The sequence below is a fragment of the Phoxinus phoxinus genome (genome assembly GCF_949152265.1).
Source record: "Phoxinus phoxinus genome assembly, chromosome: 4".
Taxonomy (NCBI): Eukaryota; Metazoa; Chordata; class Actinopteri; order Cypriniformes; family Leuciscidae; genus Phoxinus; species Phoxinus phoxinus.
Genome location: NC_136879.1, coordinates 15,658,266 through 15,676,086, shown reverse-complemented (window position 1 = coordinate 15,676,086; position 17,821 = coordinate 15,658,266). Strand labels below are relative to the sequence as shown.

Sequence of the window (17,821 nt, the reverse complement as noted above, 5' to 3'; positions counted from 1 at the left end):
TCCCTGTAGGGGATAACATTAACTACAGAGAGATTTTAAGACCAAATAACTAGTCATGTGAAAGTGCACACTCAATAACTCATAAGGGCAATTCTTGCATGGGCACATATGCAATGCTTTCAAGCCCTGTTCACACCCGTTATTAAGGTGCATTTTGGTTGATCGGATCACAAGTAGAAATTCCGGTTTACATGTGGCGTTTTAATTGGTCTCATTTGTCCACTTCTGTCCTGATCTCTTAAAGGAGAGGGTCTACGTTTGCAGATGTTCAAACACATGAGCATCTACTCTATGAAAGCAATCTGGTTAAATATGTTTGACTACCTCTAGAAGTGATCAAAAGTAGACAAGCTCAAACAAAAACGACCATTTTGGGATTTACCAGTTAACTGGTGATTGGATTTTTTTTTTTTATGCTTAGTACTAGGTGTAAACAAGGCCTTGGACAGCAACCTAGGGTGGATATAATAGTTAAGGGATTAATGCTTAAAGCAGTCTACTTCTCAAACATTACCAGGACTATCCTGAAAAAAAAAAAAGTAATAAACTTGGGATAAAAGGAAAAGTACAGGTTGATGCATATTTTATTCCAGATAATGCTATACTTGCATGACTGAAGAAAAAAAATAAGCCAACAAGTGACCTTACAGGGGCTTGGGCATGCTTGAGTATCAATACGTGCAGTTATGTTAGTCCAGCCATAAAGTCAAACGTAAAGCCACAATCAGAAGTTACACAACCCTTAATTTGAGGGGCCCCAAAATAGCAACTAGAGCTTAGCAAATAGTTAAGTTAAATGGCTTGGGTAGAAGCTTGGCCCATTTAGTTCAAGTCTAAAATCTCTTTGCACAAAATAAAAAGGGTTTAGTAGTGCAGCCCTATAAATCAAACTGAGAACAATCACGAAACATCCAACTCCAGTCAGAAATCAATACCAGAGAGAAATTAATGTTGAGTTTCAGGAAGTTTATTAAAAAACTAAATTCACATGACCAGGATAACTTCTCCACTAGACACCACAGTTTGCCCACTAGAGATGGTCTTGACGTGCGCATCTCTTCCTAAAAAAAAAGTGATAGAAGCATGAGGCATTCAAATAAAATGTTATTCCTGAAGTCAATTTACAGCAAGCACTCACTTTTCCTAGTGCAGCTTTGCTCACAGGTGCCAGAAGAGGGATGGCACACCGCTGTACTGCAGTGGATGAAGATCTAACAGAGGGGAAAGGGTTAAGCCATATAATTCAATATAAAAAGCACTAAAATTCAGGCTTGAGGTAAGGCTGCAGAGCATACGGTTTCCTGCAGAGGAGCCAGTGATGCTGGATCTACAAATGTGAACATCTTCACAACAAAGCGCTTGTAGTGGGTTGGGAACTGAAGACCCGAAGATCCAGCCATTGGAACCAATGTGGTCAGGTAACGATCATCCTGGTAAGGGCATCTGAAAGGCAAAGAGGCAGTCAGAAAAGCCTTACAGCACATGGATAAAGAATGGCCTTACTCACCCATCAACCAGAAGGTCCCATTGGGGTAGACTGAGTGGACTGGGGGTTTGTCGCCCAGCAATGTCCCAGCATCAGGACAATGTTGGGGTCGGTCCTCTCCAAAATGCGCACCTCAACATACACAGGTTCTCGCAGGACTTTTGTAATTGGATAATCAGCACCACTGTAGTAGGATGTGTACGCCTCATCCCCTGAGGATACAGTGTTAAACTAAACTGCTGCAACCTGGAGTTTGAGAGGCGTTAGTTATACTTGGGACAAACACTTACCTTCTGCACAGCCTTTGGTGACACATTGACCATTTGCCAGTCTAAGCTCAACCCTGAGGGGTCCAGGAGCAGCTACTGGTGGAGGTGGAGGAACACTGTTGACCTCCACAACCAGAGCTTCCACAGAAGTAGCAGAGTACCTACACTGGAAGAGAAGCCTGGACAAACCATGAGCTTGTAGCAGTTGTCAATGATTAACATTTATGATAAAGCATAGGTCACCTACTCAAAATGGCTGTCCCTTGTGATGGAACCAAGTGGTCCAATACCCACTTCATACGAGGAGATCATTCGGTTTTCATACACCACATATCCACTGTCCTCCTGCAAATAGTAACACTGTTGGCATCCAGTCCATCCTAAGCCACACAGAAAAAAAAACACAAGCAGCTACTCACAATCATGCTCGTGCCACATGCAGTGACAGGGAACTGGTATATAGCAAAGAAAGGCGTGGATCCCACAGGACTGCAAGATGGGTCACTTCCACCCAAGAGACGGACAGAATCCAGGCTCAGTCGAGGCAGCGTAACATCTCTAGCCACCACTACCACAAACTGACCATCTCTTATACACTGGACAGTCACTGGAATGAGTTACAAGAGCAGGTTATTGCTGAAAATCAGTTTAACATGAACACTTTGCATTGACTCAATCTTACCAGCCTTCCCATAGTAACATTGCTGTCCATTAAAGCAGCAGTTGATAGCTGCACACTCAGCACCAGTAATACCAGGTGGTCCACATTGGATCTGCTCATAATCAGCTACAGCACATTTGTCAAGGGGCTCTGCCTGTGCCACTGGCTGCTTAGGCTGAAACTGAGAAAACTGCTGACTAGCTTGCGGTTGAACTGACTGAGGAAACTGTTGACTAGCTTGCTGTTGAACTGACTGAGGAAACTGTTGACTAGCTTGCTGTTGAACTGACTGAGGAAACTGTTGACTAGCATGCTGTTGAACTGACTGAGGAAACTGTTGACTAGCTTGCTGTTGAACTGACTGAGGAAACTGTTGACTAGCTTGCTGTTGAAACTGCCGATTAGCTTGCTGTTGAACTGACTGAGGAAACTGTTGACTAGCTTGCTGTTGAACTGGCCGAGGAAATTGTTGACTAGCTTGCTGTTGAACTGACTGAGGAAACTGTTGACTAGCTTGCTGTTGAAACTGCCGATTAGCTTGCTGTTGAACTGACTGAGGAAACTGTTGACTAGCTTGCTGTTGAACTGACTGAGGAAACTGTTGACTAGCTTGCTGTTGAACTGGCCGAGGAAATTGTTGACTAGCTTGCTGTTGAACTGGCCGAGGAAACTGTTGACTAGCCTGCTGTTGAACTGACTGAGGAAACGGTTGACTAGCTTGCTGTACAACTGACTGAGGAAACTGTTGACTAGTTTGTTGCTGAACTGGCCGAGGAAATTGTTGACTAGCTTGCTGTTGAAACCGCTGGTCAGTTTGCTGGAACATCAGAGATTGAGGATTCTGGGGCAGATTACTCCACTGTGGAACAGCATGACTGAACGCAAAGAGCCAAACACAAAGTGCCAGAGACTGAAGAGCACACCAACTTCCTGCCATTGTTCAACAGCTAGTCACACTGCTGAGATGCTGCCCTCTGGTTTTTTTGTACCATACAGACTTTGGCTAATTAATGATAATCCCTCCCTCTTCATTAACAGTCATGATTCTCCAGACTTGCATGAGTGGGAGTCTATGCAATGCGTGATTCTATTGGTTCTTACAATTGTTATAATTTTTGTATACTTTCCACACTTTTTGAACATACACAAAAGCACATATTGAGCTGAATTCTGAATAGTATGCTAGTACAATTTATTTCATTCTGAAGTTAGCCTTTGTTTTCTCCTTCATTAGCTGAATTTTATAGGCTATTTGATGGTTTGGCTATTCTGGATTTTATTTTTATTTTTTTACATCTTGCGGTTTTCATGGCAAAAGGCCTGTATTTTCAGGGTATGTTTACACAACAACGACGTACTAAAAATGGAAACTTTTTTTCTTTGAGTTTTCGTGGGAAGTTTCTTAGAGACGACAACTTAGGGTGACATTCCCGAAATTGGTGCGTCCCTCAATACATAAATAGTGTCCTGCATTTCAGTTATGTCTGTATTATTATTTTTTCATCCCTGAAATTGTAAAAATAAAATAAAAACTGTGACTGGCATTTAAAAATCTATTTGTGCAGCCGTCATGTTCTAGCTGTAATATTAACCAACCAACCTAACCCTAGCCCTGAAATTTTAAGGCAATAATATATCCCAAATTTATTGAAATGCACATTTATTGTCTTGTCAGAGGAGGACAGGCTCCATCCAAAGTTTTTTCTCGTCAACTAAACATATTATGGAACTATTTTACCTGCTGCCATCACCTTTGTCTCCATTGGGACAAATGCAAATAATAGATTTCACAATGAAAAAGTTCAAAAGCATTATTTCTCTAAACTGTTAAAACACGTCAACTTGTGGATTTCTGAACTGGTGTGAGTGAATGGAGGCGGGGCTAATTGTTGCATATTCGTAGAACCACGTATACTAAATGAGGCAACAGTGTAGTTATATTCAAGCAATTTTAAGGCGTGAAGAACTTTTCCAAGGAACATTTTTTTAAATATGTCATTTTGGTAATCAAAGATGAGTTTTAAAAATGTGTTTAAAAATGGAGTGATGAGAGTGTTGCGATTCTCCAGGATTGTTTTGAGACCACTGACTGGCTGATGTTTAGAGAGGCAGCAGATGGGAACATTAACGAATATACAGATACTGTTTCCAGCTTTATCCATCACTGCATTGAGGACATCGTTCCTTAGAAGTCTGTTCGGTCCTTTCCCAATCAGAAGCCCTGGGTTGATGCTGGGGTCCGGAATAACCTAAGAGCCCGGGCTGCCGCCTCTAACTCCGGGGACCCTGATTTGTACAGGAAGGCCAGATATGACCTTCGGAAGGCCATCAAAACAGCGAAAAGGTCTTACAGAACCAGGGTGGAGTCCAGTTATCATGGCTCTGACCCTAGGCATATGTGGTACGGACTTAAAGCCATTGCAGACTACAAAGGGAGAGGTTGTAGCGAGACCCAGGCATCTGTCATACTACTAGACGAGCTAAATGACTTCTATGCTCGTTTCGAGAGGGACAGTGAACCTATTGCAGTGGAACTGCCTGAAGGCCGAGCCAGTGGCGTGCCTATATTAACTGAAGCTGAGGTGAGGCTATGCTTTAAAAAGATCAACCCCCACAAGGCACCTGGTCCGGATGGCATATCAGGTAGGGCCCTCAGGGGCTGTGCTGACTGTTTAGCTGGGGTCTTCAGTGACATCTTCAATCTCTCTCTAAGTTTGTCTGTACTCCCTACCTGCTTCAAGAGGACAACCATCGTCCATGTGCCCAAGAAAACCAAAGCCACCGACATGAAGGACTATCGCCCGATAGCACTGAACTCTATCACCATGAAGTGTTTTGAGCGGCTGGTCAAACCATTAATCTGCTCCTCGTTACCCCCCACCCTGGACCCTATGCAGTTTGCATATCGGTCCAATAGGTCTACAGATGATGCTCTCTCCCACCTGGACAAGGGAAATACGTATGTGAGAATGCTGTTCATTGATTACAGCTCTGCATTCAGCACCATCATCCCCTCCAGACTCGTCACCAAGCTCGTGGATCTGGGACTAAACATCTCCCTATGTAAGTGGATCCACAACTTCCTGACGGGGAGGCCACAGGTGGTGATAATCGGTGACCGCACCTCATCCACACTGATCACCAAAACACAGGCACGCCCCAGGGCTGTGTGCTCAGCCCTCTATTGTTCTCCCTGTTCACACATGACTGCGAAGTAAACCACAGTTCCAACCTCATCGTGAAGTTTGCTGACGACACAACCATTGTGGGCTGCATTTCTGACGGAGATGAGTCAGCCTACAGAGAGGAGGTCGACACTCTGGTGACATGGTGCCATGACAACAACCTCTCTCTCAATGTCAGCAAAACTAAGGAGATGATTGTGGACTTTAGGAGGAGACAGAGCGAGGAGCATGTACCCCTGCACATCAATGGATATGTAGTGGAAAATGTCAGTTGTAAGTTACTCGGGGTCAACCTCAGAAATGACCTTACCTGGTCTGCTCACACGGACAAGGTGGTCAATGCGGCCCGGAAACGCCTATTCTTCTTGAGGAGACTGAAGAAGTTCAGCATGGACCCAGTCATCCTCACTAACTTCTATAGATGTACAATTGAGAACACACTGACTGGCTGTATCACAGTGTGGTATGGGAGCTGCATTGACAGGGACAGAAAAATCCAGTGTGGTTAGGTCTGCAGAGTTCATCATCGGCAGAAAGCTCCCAGCCCTGCAGGACATCTACCACACACGATGCCTCAAGAAAGCGGGCAGGATTCTAAGAGACTGTTACCATCCATCCTTCAGTCTTTTTACCCTGCTGCCTTCAGGTAGGCGATACCGAAGCATCCGGGCCCGCACACAAAGACTGGATAACAGTTTTTTCAAAAGGGCCATCATGCTCCTAAATGGTCAATGATAATCTCTCTTCACTTTTCTTTAGTCATTTATCCACTGTCACTTTAGTTAACTGTTTGCACCTAGTATATTATATGTTATGTAATGTCAGGTTACTATGCGGTGTCTTGTCATAAGAATTTCAGTGCCAGTTAACCGTGTGTTGTTCTGTGCATCTGACAATAAAAGACTTGACTTGACATTTAAAGGGTTGGTTCACCCAAAAATAAAAATTACCCCATGATTTACTAAGTCCATCAAAGTGCTTCCATCCATCATAAAAGTAATCAACACAGCTCTGTTGGGGTAAATGAAGGCCTTCTGAGGTGAATGTATGTGTTCGTGTAAGAATAAAATATATTTTTTAAACATTATCGACTAAAATTTAAACTTTGACTAAAGCTTGGAAGAGCCGGGACATTTAACTCAGATTGTGTTCGTCTGAAAGAAGGTCACATACACTGAGGATGATTTGAGGGCGAGTAAATCAGAGGGTAAATTTCATAATTGGGTGAACTATCCCTGTAGGGGATAACATTAACTACAGAGAGATTTTAAGACCAAATAACTAGTCATGTGAAAGTGCACACTCAATAACTCATAAGGGCAATTCTTGCATGGGCACATATGCAATGCTTTCAAGCCCTGTTCACACCCGTTATTAAGGTGCATTTTGGTTGATCGGATCACAAGTAGAAATTCCGGTTTACATGTGGCGTTTTAATTGGTCTCATTTGTCCACTTCTGTCCTGATCTCTTAAAGGAGAGGGTCTACGTTTGCAGATGTTCAAACACATGAGCATCTACTCTATGAAAGCAATCTGGTTAAATATGTTTGACTACCTCTAGAAGTGATCAAAAGTAGACAAGCTCAAACAAAAACGACCATTTTTGGATTTACCAGTTAACTGGTGATTGGATTTTTTTTTTTTATGCTTAGTACTAGGTGTAAACAAGGCCTTGGACAGCAACCTAGGGTGGATAAAATAGTTAAGGGATTAATGCTTAAAGCAGTCTACTTCTCAAACATTACCAGGACTATCCTGAAAAAAAAAAAAGTAATAAACTTGGGATAAAAGGAAAAGTACAGGTTGATGCATATTTTATTCCAGATAATGCTATACTTGCATGACTGAAGAAAAAAAATAAGCCAACAAGTGACCTTACAGGGGCTTGGGCATGCTTGAGTATCAATACGTGCAGTTATGTTAGTCCAGCCATAAAGTCAAACGTAAAGCCACAATCAGAAGTTACACAACCCTTAATTTGAGGGGCCCCAAAATAGCAACTAGAGCTTAGCAAATAGTTAAGTTAAATGGCTTGGGTAGAAGCTTGGCCCATTTAGTTCAAGTCTAAAACCTCTTTGCACAAAATAAAAAGGGTTTAGTAGTGCAGCCCTATAAATCAAACTGAGAACAATCACCAAACATCCAACTCCAGTCAGAAATCAATACCAGAGAGAAACTAATGTTGAGTTTCAGGAAGTTTATTAAAAAACTAAATTCACATGACCAGGATAACTTCTCCACTAGACACCACAGTTTGCCCACTAGAGATGGTCTTGACGTGCGCATCTCTTCCTAAAAAAAAAAGTGATAGAAGCATGAGGCATTCAAATAAAATGTTATTCCTGAAGTCAATTTACAGCAAGCACTCACTTTTCCTAGTGCAGCTTTGCTCACAGGTGCCAGAAGAGGGATGGCACACCGCTGTACTGCAGTGGATGAAGATCTAACAGAGGGGAAAGGGTTAAGCCATATAATTCAATATAAAAAGCACTAAAATTAAGGCTTGAGGTAAGGCTGCAGAGCATACGGTTTCCTGCAGAGGAGCCAGTGATGCTGGATCTACAAATGTGAACATCTTCACAACAAAGCGCTTGTAGTGGGTTGGGAACTGAAGACCCGAAGATCCAGCCATTGGAACCAATGTGGTCAGGTAACGATCATCCTGGTAAGGGCATCTGAAAGGCAAAGAGGCAGTCAGAAAAGCCTTACAGCACATGGATAAAGAATGGCCTTACTCACCCATCAACCAGAAGGTCCCATTGGGGTAGACTGAGTGGACTGGGGGTTTGTGTCGCCCAGCAATGTCCCAGCATCAGGACAATGTTGGGGTCGGTCCTCTCCAAAATGCGCACCTCAACATACACAGGTTCTCGCAGGACTTTTGTAATTGGATAATCAGCACCACTGTAGTAGGATGTGTACGCCTCATCCCCTGAGGATACAGTGTTAAACTAAACTGCTGCAACCTGGAGTTTGAGAGGCGTTAGTTATACTTGGGACAAACACTTACCTTCTGCACAGCCTTTGGTGACACATTGACCATTTGCCAGTCTAAGCTCAACCCTGAGGGGTCCAGGAGCAGCTACTGGTGGAGGTGGAGGAACACTGTTGACCTCCACAACCAGAGCTTCCACAGAAGTAGCAGAGTACCTACACTGGAAGAGAAGCCTGGACAAACCATGAGCTTGTAGCAGTTGTCAATGATTAACATTTATGATAAAGCATAGGTCACCTACTCAAAATGGCTGTCCCTTGTGATGGAACCAAGTGGTCCAATACCCACTTCATACGAGGAGATCATTCGGTTTTCATACACCACATATCCACTGTCCTCCTGCAAATAGTAACACTGTTGGCATCCAGTCCATCCTAAGCCACACAGAAAAAAAAACACAAGCAGCTACTCACAATCATGCTCGTGCCACATGCAGTGACAGGGAACTGGTATATAGCAAAGAAAGGCGTGGATCCCACAGGACTGCAAGATGGGTCACTTCCACCCAAGAGACGGACAGAATCCAGGCTCAGTCGAGGCAGCGTAACATCTCTAGCCACCACTACCACAAACTGACCATCTCTTATACACTGGACAGTCACTGGAATGAGTTACAAGAGCAGGTTATTGCTGAAAATCAGTTTAACATGAACACTTTGCATTGACTCAATCTTACCAGCCTTCCCATAGTAACATTGCTGTCCATTAAAGCAGCAGTTGATAGCTGCACACTCAGCACCAGTAATACCAGGTGGTCCACATTGGATCTGCTCATAATCAGCTACAGCACATTTGTCAAGGGGCTCTGCCTGTGCCACTGGCTGCTTAGGCTGAAACTGAGAAAACTGCTGACTAGCTTGCGGTTGAACTGACTGAGGAAACTGTTGACTAGCTTGCTGTTGAACTGACTGAGGAAACTGTTGACTAGCTTGCTGTTGAACTGACTGAGGAAACTGTTGACTAGCATGCCGTTGAACTGACTGAGGAAACTGTTGACTAGCTTGCTGTTGAACTGACTGAGGAAACTGTTGACTAGCTTGCTGTTGAAACTGCCGATTAGCTTGCTGTTGAACTGACTGAGGAAACTGTTGACTAGCTTGCTGTTGAACTGGCCGAGGAAATTGTTGACTAGCTTGCTGTTGAACTGACTGAGGAAACTGTTGACTAGCTTGCTGTTGAACTGGCCGAGGAAATTGTTGACTAGCTTGCTGTTGAACTGGCCGAGGAAACTGTTGACTAGCCTGCTGTTGAACTGACTGAGGAAACGGTTGACTAGCTTGCTGTACAACTGACTGAGGAAACTGTTGACTAGTTTGTTGCTGAACTGGCCGAGGAAATTGTTGACTAGCTTGCTGTTGAAACCGCTGGTCAGTTTGCTGGAACATCAGAGATTGAGGATTCTGGGGCAGATTACTCCACTGTGGAACAGCATGACTGAACGCAAAGAGCCAAACACAAAGTGCCAGAGACTGAAGAGCACACCAACTTCCTGCCATTGTTCAACAGCTAGTCACACTGCTGAGATGCTGTCCTCTGGTTTTTTTGTACCATACAGACTTTGGCTAATTAATGATAATCCCTCCCTCTTCATTGACAGTCATGATTCTCCAGACTTGCATGAGTGGGAGTCTATGCAATGCGTGATTCTATTGGTTCTTACAATTGTTATAATTTTTGTATACTTTCCACACTTTTTGAACATACACAAAAGCACATATTGAGCTGAATTCTGAATAGTATGCTAGTACAATTTATTTCATTCTGAAGTTAGCCTTTGTTTTCTCCTTCATTAGCTGAATTTTATAGGCTATTTGATGGTTTGGCTATTCTGGATTTTATTTTTTATTTTTTTACATCTTGCGGTTTTCATGGCAAAAGGCCTGTATTTTCAGGGTATGTTTACACAACAACGACGTACTAAAAATGGAAACTTTTTTTCTTTGAGTTTTCGTGGGAAGTTTCTTAGAGACGACAACTTAGGGTGACATTCCCGAAATTGGTGCGTCCCTCAATACATAAATAGTGTCCTGCATTTCAGTTATGTCTGTATTATTATTTTTTCATCCCTGAAATTGTAAAAATAAAATAAAAACTGTGACTGGCATTTAAAAATCTATTTGTGCAGCCGTCATGTTCTAGCTGTAATATTAACCAACCAACCTAACCCTAGCCCTGAAATTATAAGGCAATAATATATCCCAAATTTATTGAAATGCACATTTATTGTCTTGTCAGAGGAGGACAGGCTCCATCCAAAGTTTTTTCTCGTCAACTAAACATATTATGGAACTATTTTACCTGCTGCCATCACCTTTGTCTCCATTGGGACAAATGCAAATAATAGATTTCACAATGAAAAAGTTCAAAAGCATTATTTCTCTAAACTGTTAAAACACGTCAAATTGTGGATTTCTGAACTGGTGTGAGTGAATGGAGGCGGGGCTAATTGTTGCATATTCGTAGAACCACGTATACTAAATGAGGCAACAGTGTAGTTATATTCAAGCAATTTTAAGGCGTGAAGAACTTTTCCAAGGAACATTTTTTTAAATATGTCATTTTGGTAATCAAAGATGAGTTTTAAAAATGTGTTTAAAAATGGAGTGATGAGAGTGTTGCGATTCTCCAGGATTGTTTTGAGACCACTGACTGGCTGATGTTTAGAGAGGCAGCAGATGGGAACATTAACGAATATACAGATACTGTTTCCAGCTTTATCCATCACTGCATTGAGGACATCGTTCCTAAGAAGTCTGTTCGGTCCTTTCCCAATCAGAAGCCCTGGGTTGATGCTGGGGTCCGGAATAACCTAAGAGCCCGGGCTGCCGCCTCTAACTCCGGGGACCCTGATTTGTACAGGAAGGCCAGATATGACCTTCGGAAGGCCATCAAAACAGCGAAAAGGTCTTACAGAACCAGGGTGGAGTCCAGTTATCATGGCTCTGACCCTAGGCATATGTGGTACGGACTTAAAGCCATTGCAGACTACAAAGGGAGAGGTTGTAGCGAGACCCAGGCATCTGTCATACTACTAGACGAGCTAAATGACTTCTATGCTCGTTTCGAGAGGGACAGTGAACCTATTGCAGTGGAACTGCCTGAAGGCCGAGCCAGTGGCGTGCCTATATTAACTGAAGCTGAGGTGAGGCTATGCTTTAAAAAGATCAACCCCCACAAGGCACCTGGTCCGGATGGCATATCAGGTAGGGCCCTCAGGGGCTGTGCTGACTGTTTAGCTGGGGTCTTCAGTGACATCTTCAATCTCTCTCTAAGTTTGTCTGTACTCCCCTGCTTCAAGAGGACAACCATCGTCCATGTGCCCAAGAAAACCAAAGCCACCGACATGAAGGACTATCGCCCGATAGCACTGAACTCTATCACCATGAAGTGTTTTGAGCGGCTGGTCAAACCATTAATCTGCTCCTCGTTACCCCCCACCCTGGACCCTATGCAGTTTGCATATCGGTCCAATAGGTCTACAGATGATGCTCTCTCCCACCTGGACAAGGGGAATACGTATGTGAGAATGCTGTTCATTGATTACAGCTCTGCATTCAGCACCATCATCCCCTCCAGACTCGTCACCAAGCTCGTGGATCTGGGACTAAACATCTCCCTATGTAAGTGGATCCACAACTTCCTGACGGGGAGGCCACAGGTGGTGATAATCGGTGACCGCACCTCATCCACACTGATCACCAAAACACAGGCACGCCCCAGGGCTGTGTGCTCAGCCCTCTATTGTTCTCCCTGTTCACACATGACTGCGAAGTAAACCACAGTTCCAACCTCATCGTGAAGTTTGCTGACGACACAACCATTGTGGGCTGCATTTCTGACGGAGATGAGTCAGCCTACAGAGAGGAGGTCGACACTCTGGTGACATGGTGCCATGACAACAACCTCTCTCTCAATGTCAGCAAAACTAAGGAGATGATTGTGGACTTTAGGAGGAGACAGAGCGAGGAGCATGTACCCCTGCACATCAATGGATATGTAGTGGAAAATGTCAGTTGTAAGTTACTCGGGGTCAACCTCAGAAATGACCTTACCTGGTCTGCTCACACGGACAAGGTGGTCAATGCGGCCCGGAAACGCCTATTCTTCTTGAGGAGACTGAAGAAGTTCAGCATGGACCCAGTCATCCTCACTAACTTCTATAGATGTACAATTGAGAACACACTGACTGGCTGTATCACAGTGTGGTATGGGAGCTGCATTGACAGGGACAGAAAAATCCAGTGTGGTTAGGTCTGCAGAGTTCATCATCGGCAGAAAGCTCCCAGCCCTGCAGGACATCTACCACACACGATGCCTCAAGAAAGCGGGCAGGATTCTAAGAGACTGTTACCATCCATCCTTCAGTCTTTTTACCCTGCTGCCTTCAGGTAGGCGATACCGAAGCATCCGGGCCCGCACACAAAGACTGGATAACAGTTTTTTCAAAAGGGCCATCATGCTCCTAAATGGTCAATGATAATCTCTCTTCACTTTTCTTTAGTCATTTATCCACTGTCACTTTAGTTAACTGTTTGCACCTAGTATATTATATGTTATGTAATGTCAGGTTACTATGCGGTGTCTTGTCATAAGAATTTCAGTGCCAGTTAACCGTGTGTTGTTCTGTGCATCTGACAATAAAAGACTTGACTTGACATTTAAAGGGTTGGTTCACCCAAAAATAAAAATTACCCCATGATTTACTAAGTCCATCAAAGTGCTTCCATCCATCATAAAAGTAATCAACACAGCTCTGTTGGGGTAAATGAAGGCCTTCTGAGGTGAATGTATGTGTTCGTGTAAGAATAAAATATATTTTTTAAACATTATCGACTAAAATTTAAACTTTGACTAAAGCTTGGAAGAGCCGGGACATTTAACTCAGATTGTGTTCGTCTGAAAGGTCACATACACTGAGGATGATTTGAGGGCGAGTAAATCAGAGGGTAAATTTCATAATTGGGTGAACTATCCCTGTAGGGGATAACATTAACTACAGAGAGATTTTAAGACCAAATAACTAGTCATGTGAAAGTGCACACTCAATAACTCATAAGGGCAATTCTTGCATGGGCACATATGCAATGTTTTCAAGCCCTGTTCACACCCGTTATTAAGGTGCATTTTGGTTGATCGGATCACAAGTAGAAATTCCGGTTTACATGTGGCGTTTTAATTGGTCTCATTTGTCCACTTCTGTCCTGATCTCTTAAAGGAGAGGGTCTACGTTTGCAGATGTTCAAACACATGAGCATCTACTCTATGAAAGCAATCTGGTTAAATATGTTTGACTACCTCTAGAAGTGATCAAAAGTAGACAAGCTCAAACAAAAACGACCATTTTTGGATTTACCAGTTAACTGGTGATTGGATTTTTTTTTTTTTATGCTTAGTACTAGGTGTAAACAAGGCCTTGGACAGCAACCTAGGGTGGATATAATAGTTAAGGGATTAATGCTTAAAGCAGTCTACTTCTCAAACATTACCAGGACTATCCTGAAAAAAAAAAAAGTAATAAACTTGGGATAAAAGGAAAAGTACAGGTTGATGCATATTTTATTCCAGATAATGCTATACTTGCATGACTGAAGAAAAAAAATAAGCCAACAAGTGACCTTACAGGGGCTTGGGCATGCTTGAGTATCAATACGTGCAGTTATGTTAGTCCAGCCATAAAGTCAAACGTAAAGCCACAATCAGAAGTTACACAACCCTTAATTTGAGGGGCCCCAAAATAGCAACTAGAGCTTAGCAAATAGTTAAGTTAAATGGCTTGGGTAGAAGCTTGGCCCATTTAGTTCAAGTCTAAAACCTCTTTGCACAAAATAAAAAGGGTTTAGTAGTGCAGCCCTATAAATCAAACTGAGAACAATCACGAAACATCCAACTCCAGTCAGAAATCAATACCAGAGAGAAACTAATGTTGAGTTTCAGGAAGTTTATTAAAAAACTAAATTCACATGACCAGGATAACTTCTCCACTAGACACCACAGTTTGCCCACTAGAGATGGTCTTGACGTGCGCATCTCTTCCTAAAAAAAAAAGTGATAGAAGCATGAGGCATTCAAATAAAATGTTATTCCTGAAGTCAATTTACAGCAAGCACTCACTTTTCCTAGTGCAGCTTTGCTCACAGGTGCCAGAAGAGGGATGGCACACCGCTGTACTGCAGTGGATGAAGATCTAACAGAGGGGAAAGGGTTAAGCCATATAATTCAATATAAAAAGCACTAAAATTAAGGCTTGAGGTAAGGCTGCAGAGCATACGGTTTCCTGCAGAGGAGCCAGTGATGCTGGATCTACAAATGTGAACATCTTCACAACAAAGCGCTTGTAGTGGGTTGGGAACTGAAGACCCGAAGATCCAGCCATTGGAACCAATGTGGTCAGGTAACGATCATCCTGGTAAGGGCATCTGAAAGGCAAAGAGGCAGTCAGAAAAGCCTTACAGCACATGGATAAAGAATGGCCTTACTCACCCATCAACCAGAAGGTCCCATTGGGGTAGACTGAGTGGACTGGGGGTTTGTGTCGCCCAGCAATGTCCCAGCATCAGGACAATGTTGGGGTCGGTCCTCTCCAAAATGCGCACCTCAACATACACAGGTTCTCGCAGGACTTTTGTAATTGGATAATCAGCACCACTGTAGTAGGATGTGTACGCCTCATCCCCTGAGGATACAGTGTTAAACTAAACTGCTGCAACCTGGAGTTTGAGAGGCGTTAGTTATACTTGGGACAAACACTTACCTTCTGCACAGCCTTTGGTGACACATTGACCATTTGCCAGTCTAAGCTCAACCCTGAGGGGTCCAGGAGCAGCTACTGGTGGAGGTGGAGGAACACTGTTGACCTCCACAACCAGAGCTTCCACAGAAGTAGCAGAGTACCTACACTGGAAGAGAAGCCTGGACAAACCATGAGCTTGTAGCAGTTGTCAATGATTAACATTTATGATAAAGCATAGGTCACCTACTCAAAATGGCTGTCCCTTGTGATGGAACCAAGTGGTCCAATACCCACTTCATACGAGGAGATCATTCGGTTTTCATACACCACATATCCACTGTCCTCCTGCAAATAGTAACACTGTTGGCATCCAGTCCATCCTAAGCCACACAGAAAAAAAAACACAAGCAGCTACTCACAATCATGCTCGTGCCACATGCAGTGACAGGGAACTGGTATATAGCAAAGAAAGGCGTGGATCCCACAGGACTGCAAGATGGGTCACTTCCACCCAAGAGACGGACAGAATCCAGGCTCAGTCGAGGCAGCGTAACATCTCTAGCCACCACTACCACAAACTGACCATCTCTTATACACTGGACAGTCACTGGAATGAGTTACAAGAGCAGGTTATTGCTGAAAATCAGTTTAACATGAACACTTTGCATTGACTCAATCTTACCAGCCTTCCCATAGTAACATTGCTGTCCATTAAAGCAGCAGTTGATAGCTGCACACTCAGCACCAGTAATACCAGGTGGTCCACATTGGATCTGCTCATAATCAGCTACAGCACATTTGTCAAGGGGCTCTGCCTGTGCCACTGGCTGCTTAGGCTGAAACTGAGAAAACTGCTGACTAGCTTGCGGTTGAACTGACTGAGGAAACTGTTGACTAGCTTGCTGTTGAACTGACTGAGGAAACTGTTGACTAGCTTGCTGTTGAACTGACTGAGGAAACTGTTGACTAGCATGCTGTTGAACTGACTGAGGAAACTGTTGACTAGCTTGCTGTTGAACTGACTGAGGAAACTGTTGACTAGCTTGCTGTTGAAACTGCCGATTAGCTTGCTGTTGAACTGACTGAGGAAACTGTTGACTAGCTTGCTGTTGAACTGGCCGAGGAAATTGTTGACTAGCTTGCTGTTGAACTGACTGAGGAAACTGTTGACTACCTTGCTGTTGAAACTGCCGATTAGCTTGCTGTTGAACTGACTGAGGAAACTGTTGACTAGCTTGCTGTTGAACTGACTGAGGAAACTGTTGACTAGCTTGCTGTTGAACTGGCCGAGGAAATTGTTGACTAGCTTGCTGTTGAACTGGCCGAGGAAACTGTTGACTAGCCTGCTGTTGAACTGACTGAGGAAACGGTTGACTAGCTTGCTGTACAACTGACTGAGGAAACTGTTGACTAGTTTGTTGCTGAACTGGCCGAGGAAATTGTTGACTAGCTTGCTGTTGAAACCGCTGGTCAGTTTGCTGGAACATCAGAGATTGAGGATTCTGGGGCAGATTACTCCACTGTGGAACAGCATGACTGAACGCAAAGAGCCAAACACAAAGTGCCAGAGACTGAAGAGCACACCAACTTCCTGCCATTGTTCAACAGCTAGTCACACTGCTGAGATGCTGCCCTCTGGTTTTTTTGTACCATACAGACTTTGGCTAATTAATGATAATCCCTCCCTCTTCATTAACAGTCATGATTCTCCAGACTTGCATGAGTGGGAGTCTATGCAATGCGTGATTCTATTGGTTCTTACAATTGTTATAATTTTTGTATACTTTCCACACTTTTTGAACATACACAAAAGCACATATTGAGCTGAATTCTGAATAGTATGCTAGTACAATTTATTTCATTCTGAAGTTAGCCTTTGTTTTCTCCTTCATTAGCTGAATTTTATAGGCTATTTGATGGTTTGGCTATTCTGGATTTTATTTTTATTTTTTTACATCTTGCGGTTTTCATGGCAAAAGGCCTGTATTTTCAGGGTATGTTTACACAACAACGACGTACTAAAAATGGAAACTTTTTTTCTTTGAGTTTTCGTGGGAAGTTTCTTAGAGACGACAACTTAGGGTGACATTCCCGAAATTGGTGCGTCCCTCAATACATAAATAGTGTCCTGCATTTCAGTTATGTCTGTATTATTATTTTTTCATCCCTGAAATTGTAAAAATAAAATAAAAACTGTGACTGGCATTTAAAAATCTATTTGTGCAGCCGTCATGTTCTAGCTGTAATATTAACCAACCAACCTAACCCTAGCCCTGAAATTTTAAGGCAATAATATATCCCAAATTTATTGAAATGCACATTTATTGTCTTGTCAGAGGAGGACAGGCTCCATCCAAAGTTTTTTCTCGTCAACTAAACATATTATGGAACTATTTTACCTGCTGCCATCACCTTTGTCTCCATTGGGACAAATGCAAATAATAGATTTCACAATGAAAAAGTTCAAAAGCATTATTTCTCTAAACTGTTAAAA

The 17,821-nt window shown here is 43.1% G+C and overlaps 2 protein-coding genes and 1 pseudogene across 14 annotated transcripts; all 3 read right to left on the bottom strand.

Annotated features, from left to right (window-relative positions):
- Window positions 1–953: 953 nt before the first annotated feature.
- On the bottom strand, window positions 954–3,374 carry LOC306997858 (zona pellucida sperm-binding protein 4-like; annotated as a pseudogene). Its single transcript has 8 exons — window positions 2,438–3,374; window positions 2,175–2,362; window positions 2,003–2,100; window positions 1,777–1,934; window positions 1,508–1,698; window positions 1,296–1,443; window positions 1,139–1,211; window positions 954–1,061 (listed from the first exon to the last, which is right to left on the bottom strand). The product of its transcript is annotated as a zona pellucida sperm-binding protein 4-like (transcript).
- A 4,026-nt stretch (window positions 3,375–7,400) lies between these two features.
- On the bottom strand, window positions 7,401–10,204 carry LOC306997857 (zona pellucida sperm-binding protein 4-like). 4 transcript variants are annotated; one of them, XM_079611393.1, is made up of 10 exons: window positions 9,947–10,114; window positions 9,707–9,838; window positions 9,274–9,646; window positions 9,011–9,198; window positions 8,839–8,936; window positions 8,613–8,770; window positions 8,342–8,534; window positions 8,130–8,277; window positions 7,973–8,045; window positions 7,762–7,894 (listed from the first exon to the last, which is right to left on the bottom strand). In XM_079611393.1, exons 1-10 carry the CDS (start codon window positions 10,091–10,093, stop codon window positions 7,818–7,820), a joined length of 1,587 nt encoding a protein of 528 aa, XP_079467519.1. In that variant the 5' UTR covers window positions 10,094–10,114; the 3' UTR covers window positions 7,762–7,817. The 4 variants fall into 4 exon arrangements, with proteins under 4 accessions (XP_079467516.1, XP_079467519.1, XP_079467517.1 ...); XM_079611391.1 differs by having other exon boundaries at window positions 9,707–10,114; XM_079611392.1 differs by having other exon boundaries at window positions 9,274–9,838.
- A 3,898-nt stretch (window positions 10,205–14,102) lies between these two features.
- LOC306997855 (zona pellucida sperm-binding protein 4-like) lies at window positions 14,103–17,028 on the bottom strand. Of its 9 annotated transcripts, none has more exons than XM_079611386.1 (10): window positions 16,775–16,993; window positions 16,443–16,701; window positions 16,010–16,382; window positions 15,747–15,934; window positions 15,575–15,672; window positions 15,349–15,506; window positions 15,078–15,270; window positions 14,866–15,013; window positions 14,709–14,781; window positions 14,125–14,630 (listed from the first exon to the last, which is right to left on the bottom strand). In XM_079611386.1, exons 4-10 carry the CDS (start codon window positions 15,750–15,752, stop codon window positions 14,554–14,556), a joined length of 753 nt encoding a protein of 250 aa, XP_079467512.1. In that variant the 5' UTR covers window positions 15,753–15,934; window positions 16,010–16,382; window positions 16,443–16,701; window positions 16,775–16,993; the 3' UTR covers window positions 14,125–14,553. The 9 variants fall into 9 exon arrangements, with proteins under 9 accessions (XP_079467508.1, XP_079467512.1, XP_079467511.1 ...); XM_079611385.1 differs by having other exon boundaries at window positions 16,443–16,497; window positions 16,631–16,965; XM_079611382.1 differs by having other exon boundaries at window positions 14,103–14,630; window positions 16,010–16,333; window positions 16,502–17,028.
- Between the last annotated feature and the right edge of the window lie 793 nt (window positions 17,029–17,821).

What these genes read in the sequence shown, in the direction of transcription:
- LOC306997857 (XM_079611390.1), bottom strand. Translation starts at nt 10,093, where the DNA reads ATGGCAGGAAGTTGGTGTGCTCTTCAGTCTCTGGCACTTTGTGTTTGG. An exon ending in ACAAGGGACAGCCATTTTGA is followed by an intron (nt 8,771 to 8,838) that starts GTAGGTGACCTA and finishes TGGTTTGTCCAG; the next exon opens with GCTTCTCTTCCAGTGTAGGT. An exon ending in GCAAAGCTGCACTAGGAAAA is followed by an intron (nt 7,895 to 7,972) that starts GTGAGTGCTTGC and finishes TTTTTTTTTTAG; the next exon opens with GAAGAGATGCGCACGTCAAG.
- LOC306997855 (XM_079611378.1), bottom strand. Translation starts at nt 16,925, where the DNA reads ATGGCAGGAAGTTGGTGTGCTCTTCAGTCTCTGGCACTTTGTGTTTGG. An exon ending in ACAAGGGACAGCCATTTTGA is followed by an intron (nt 15,507 to 15,574) that starts GTAGGTGACCTA and finishes TGGTTTGTCCAG; the next exon opens with GCTTCTCTTCCAGTGTAGGT. An exon ending in TGGGACCTTCTGGTTGATGG is followed by an intron (nt 15,014 to 15,077) that starts GTGAGTAAGGCC and finishes TTTGCCTTTCAG; the next exon opens with ATGCCCTTACCAGGATGATC.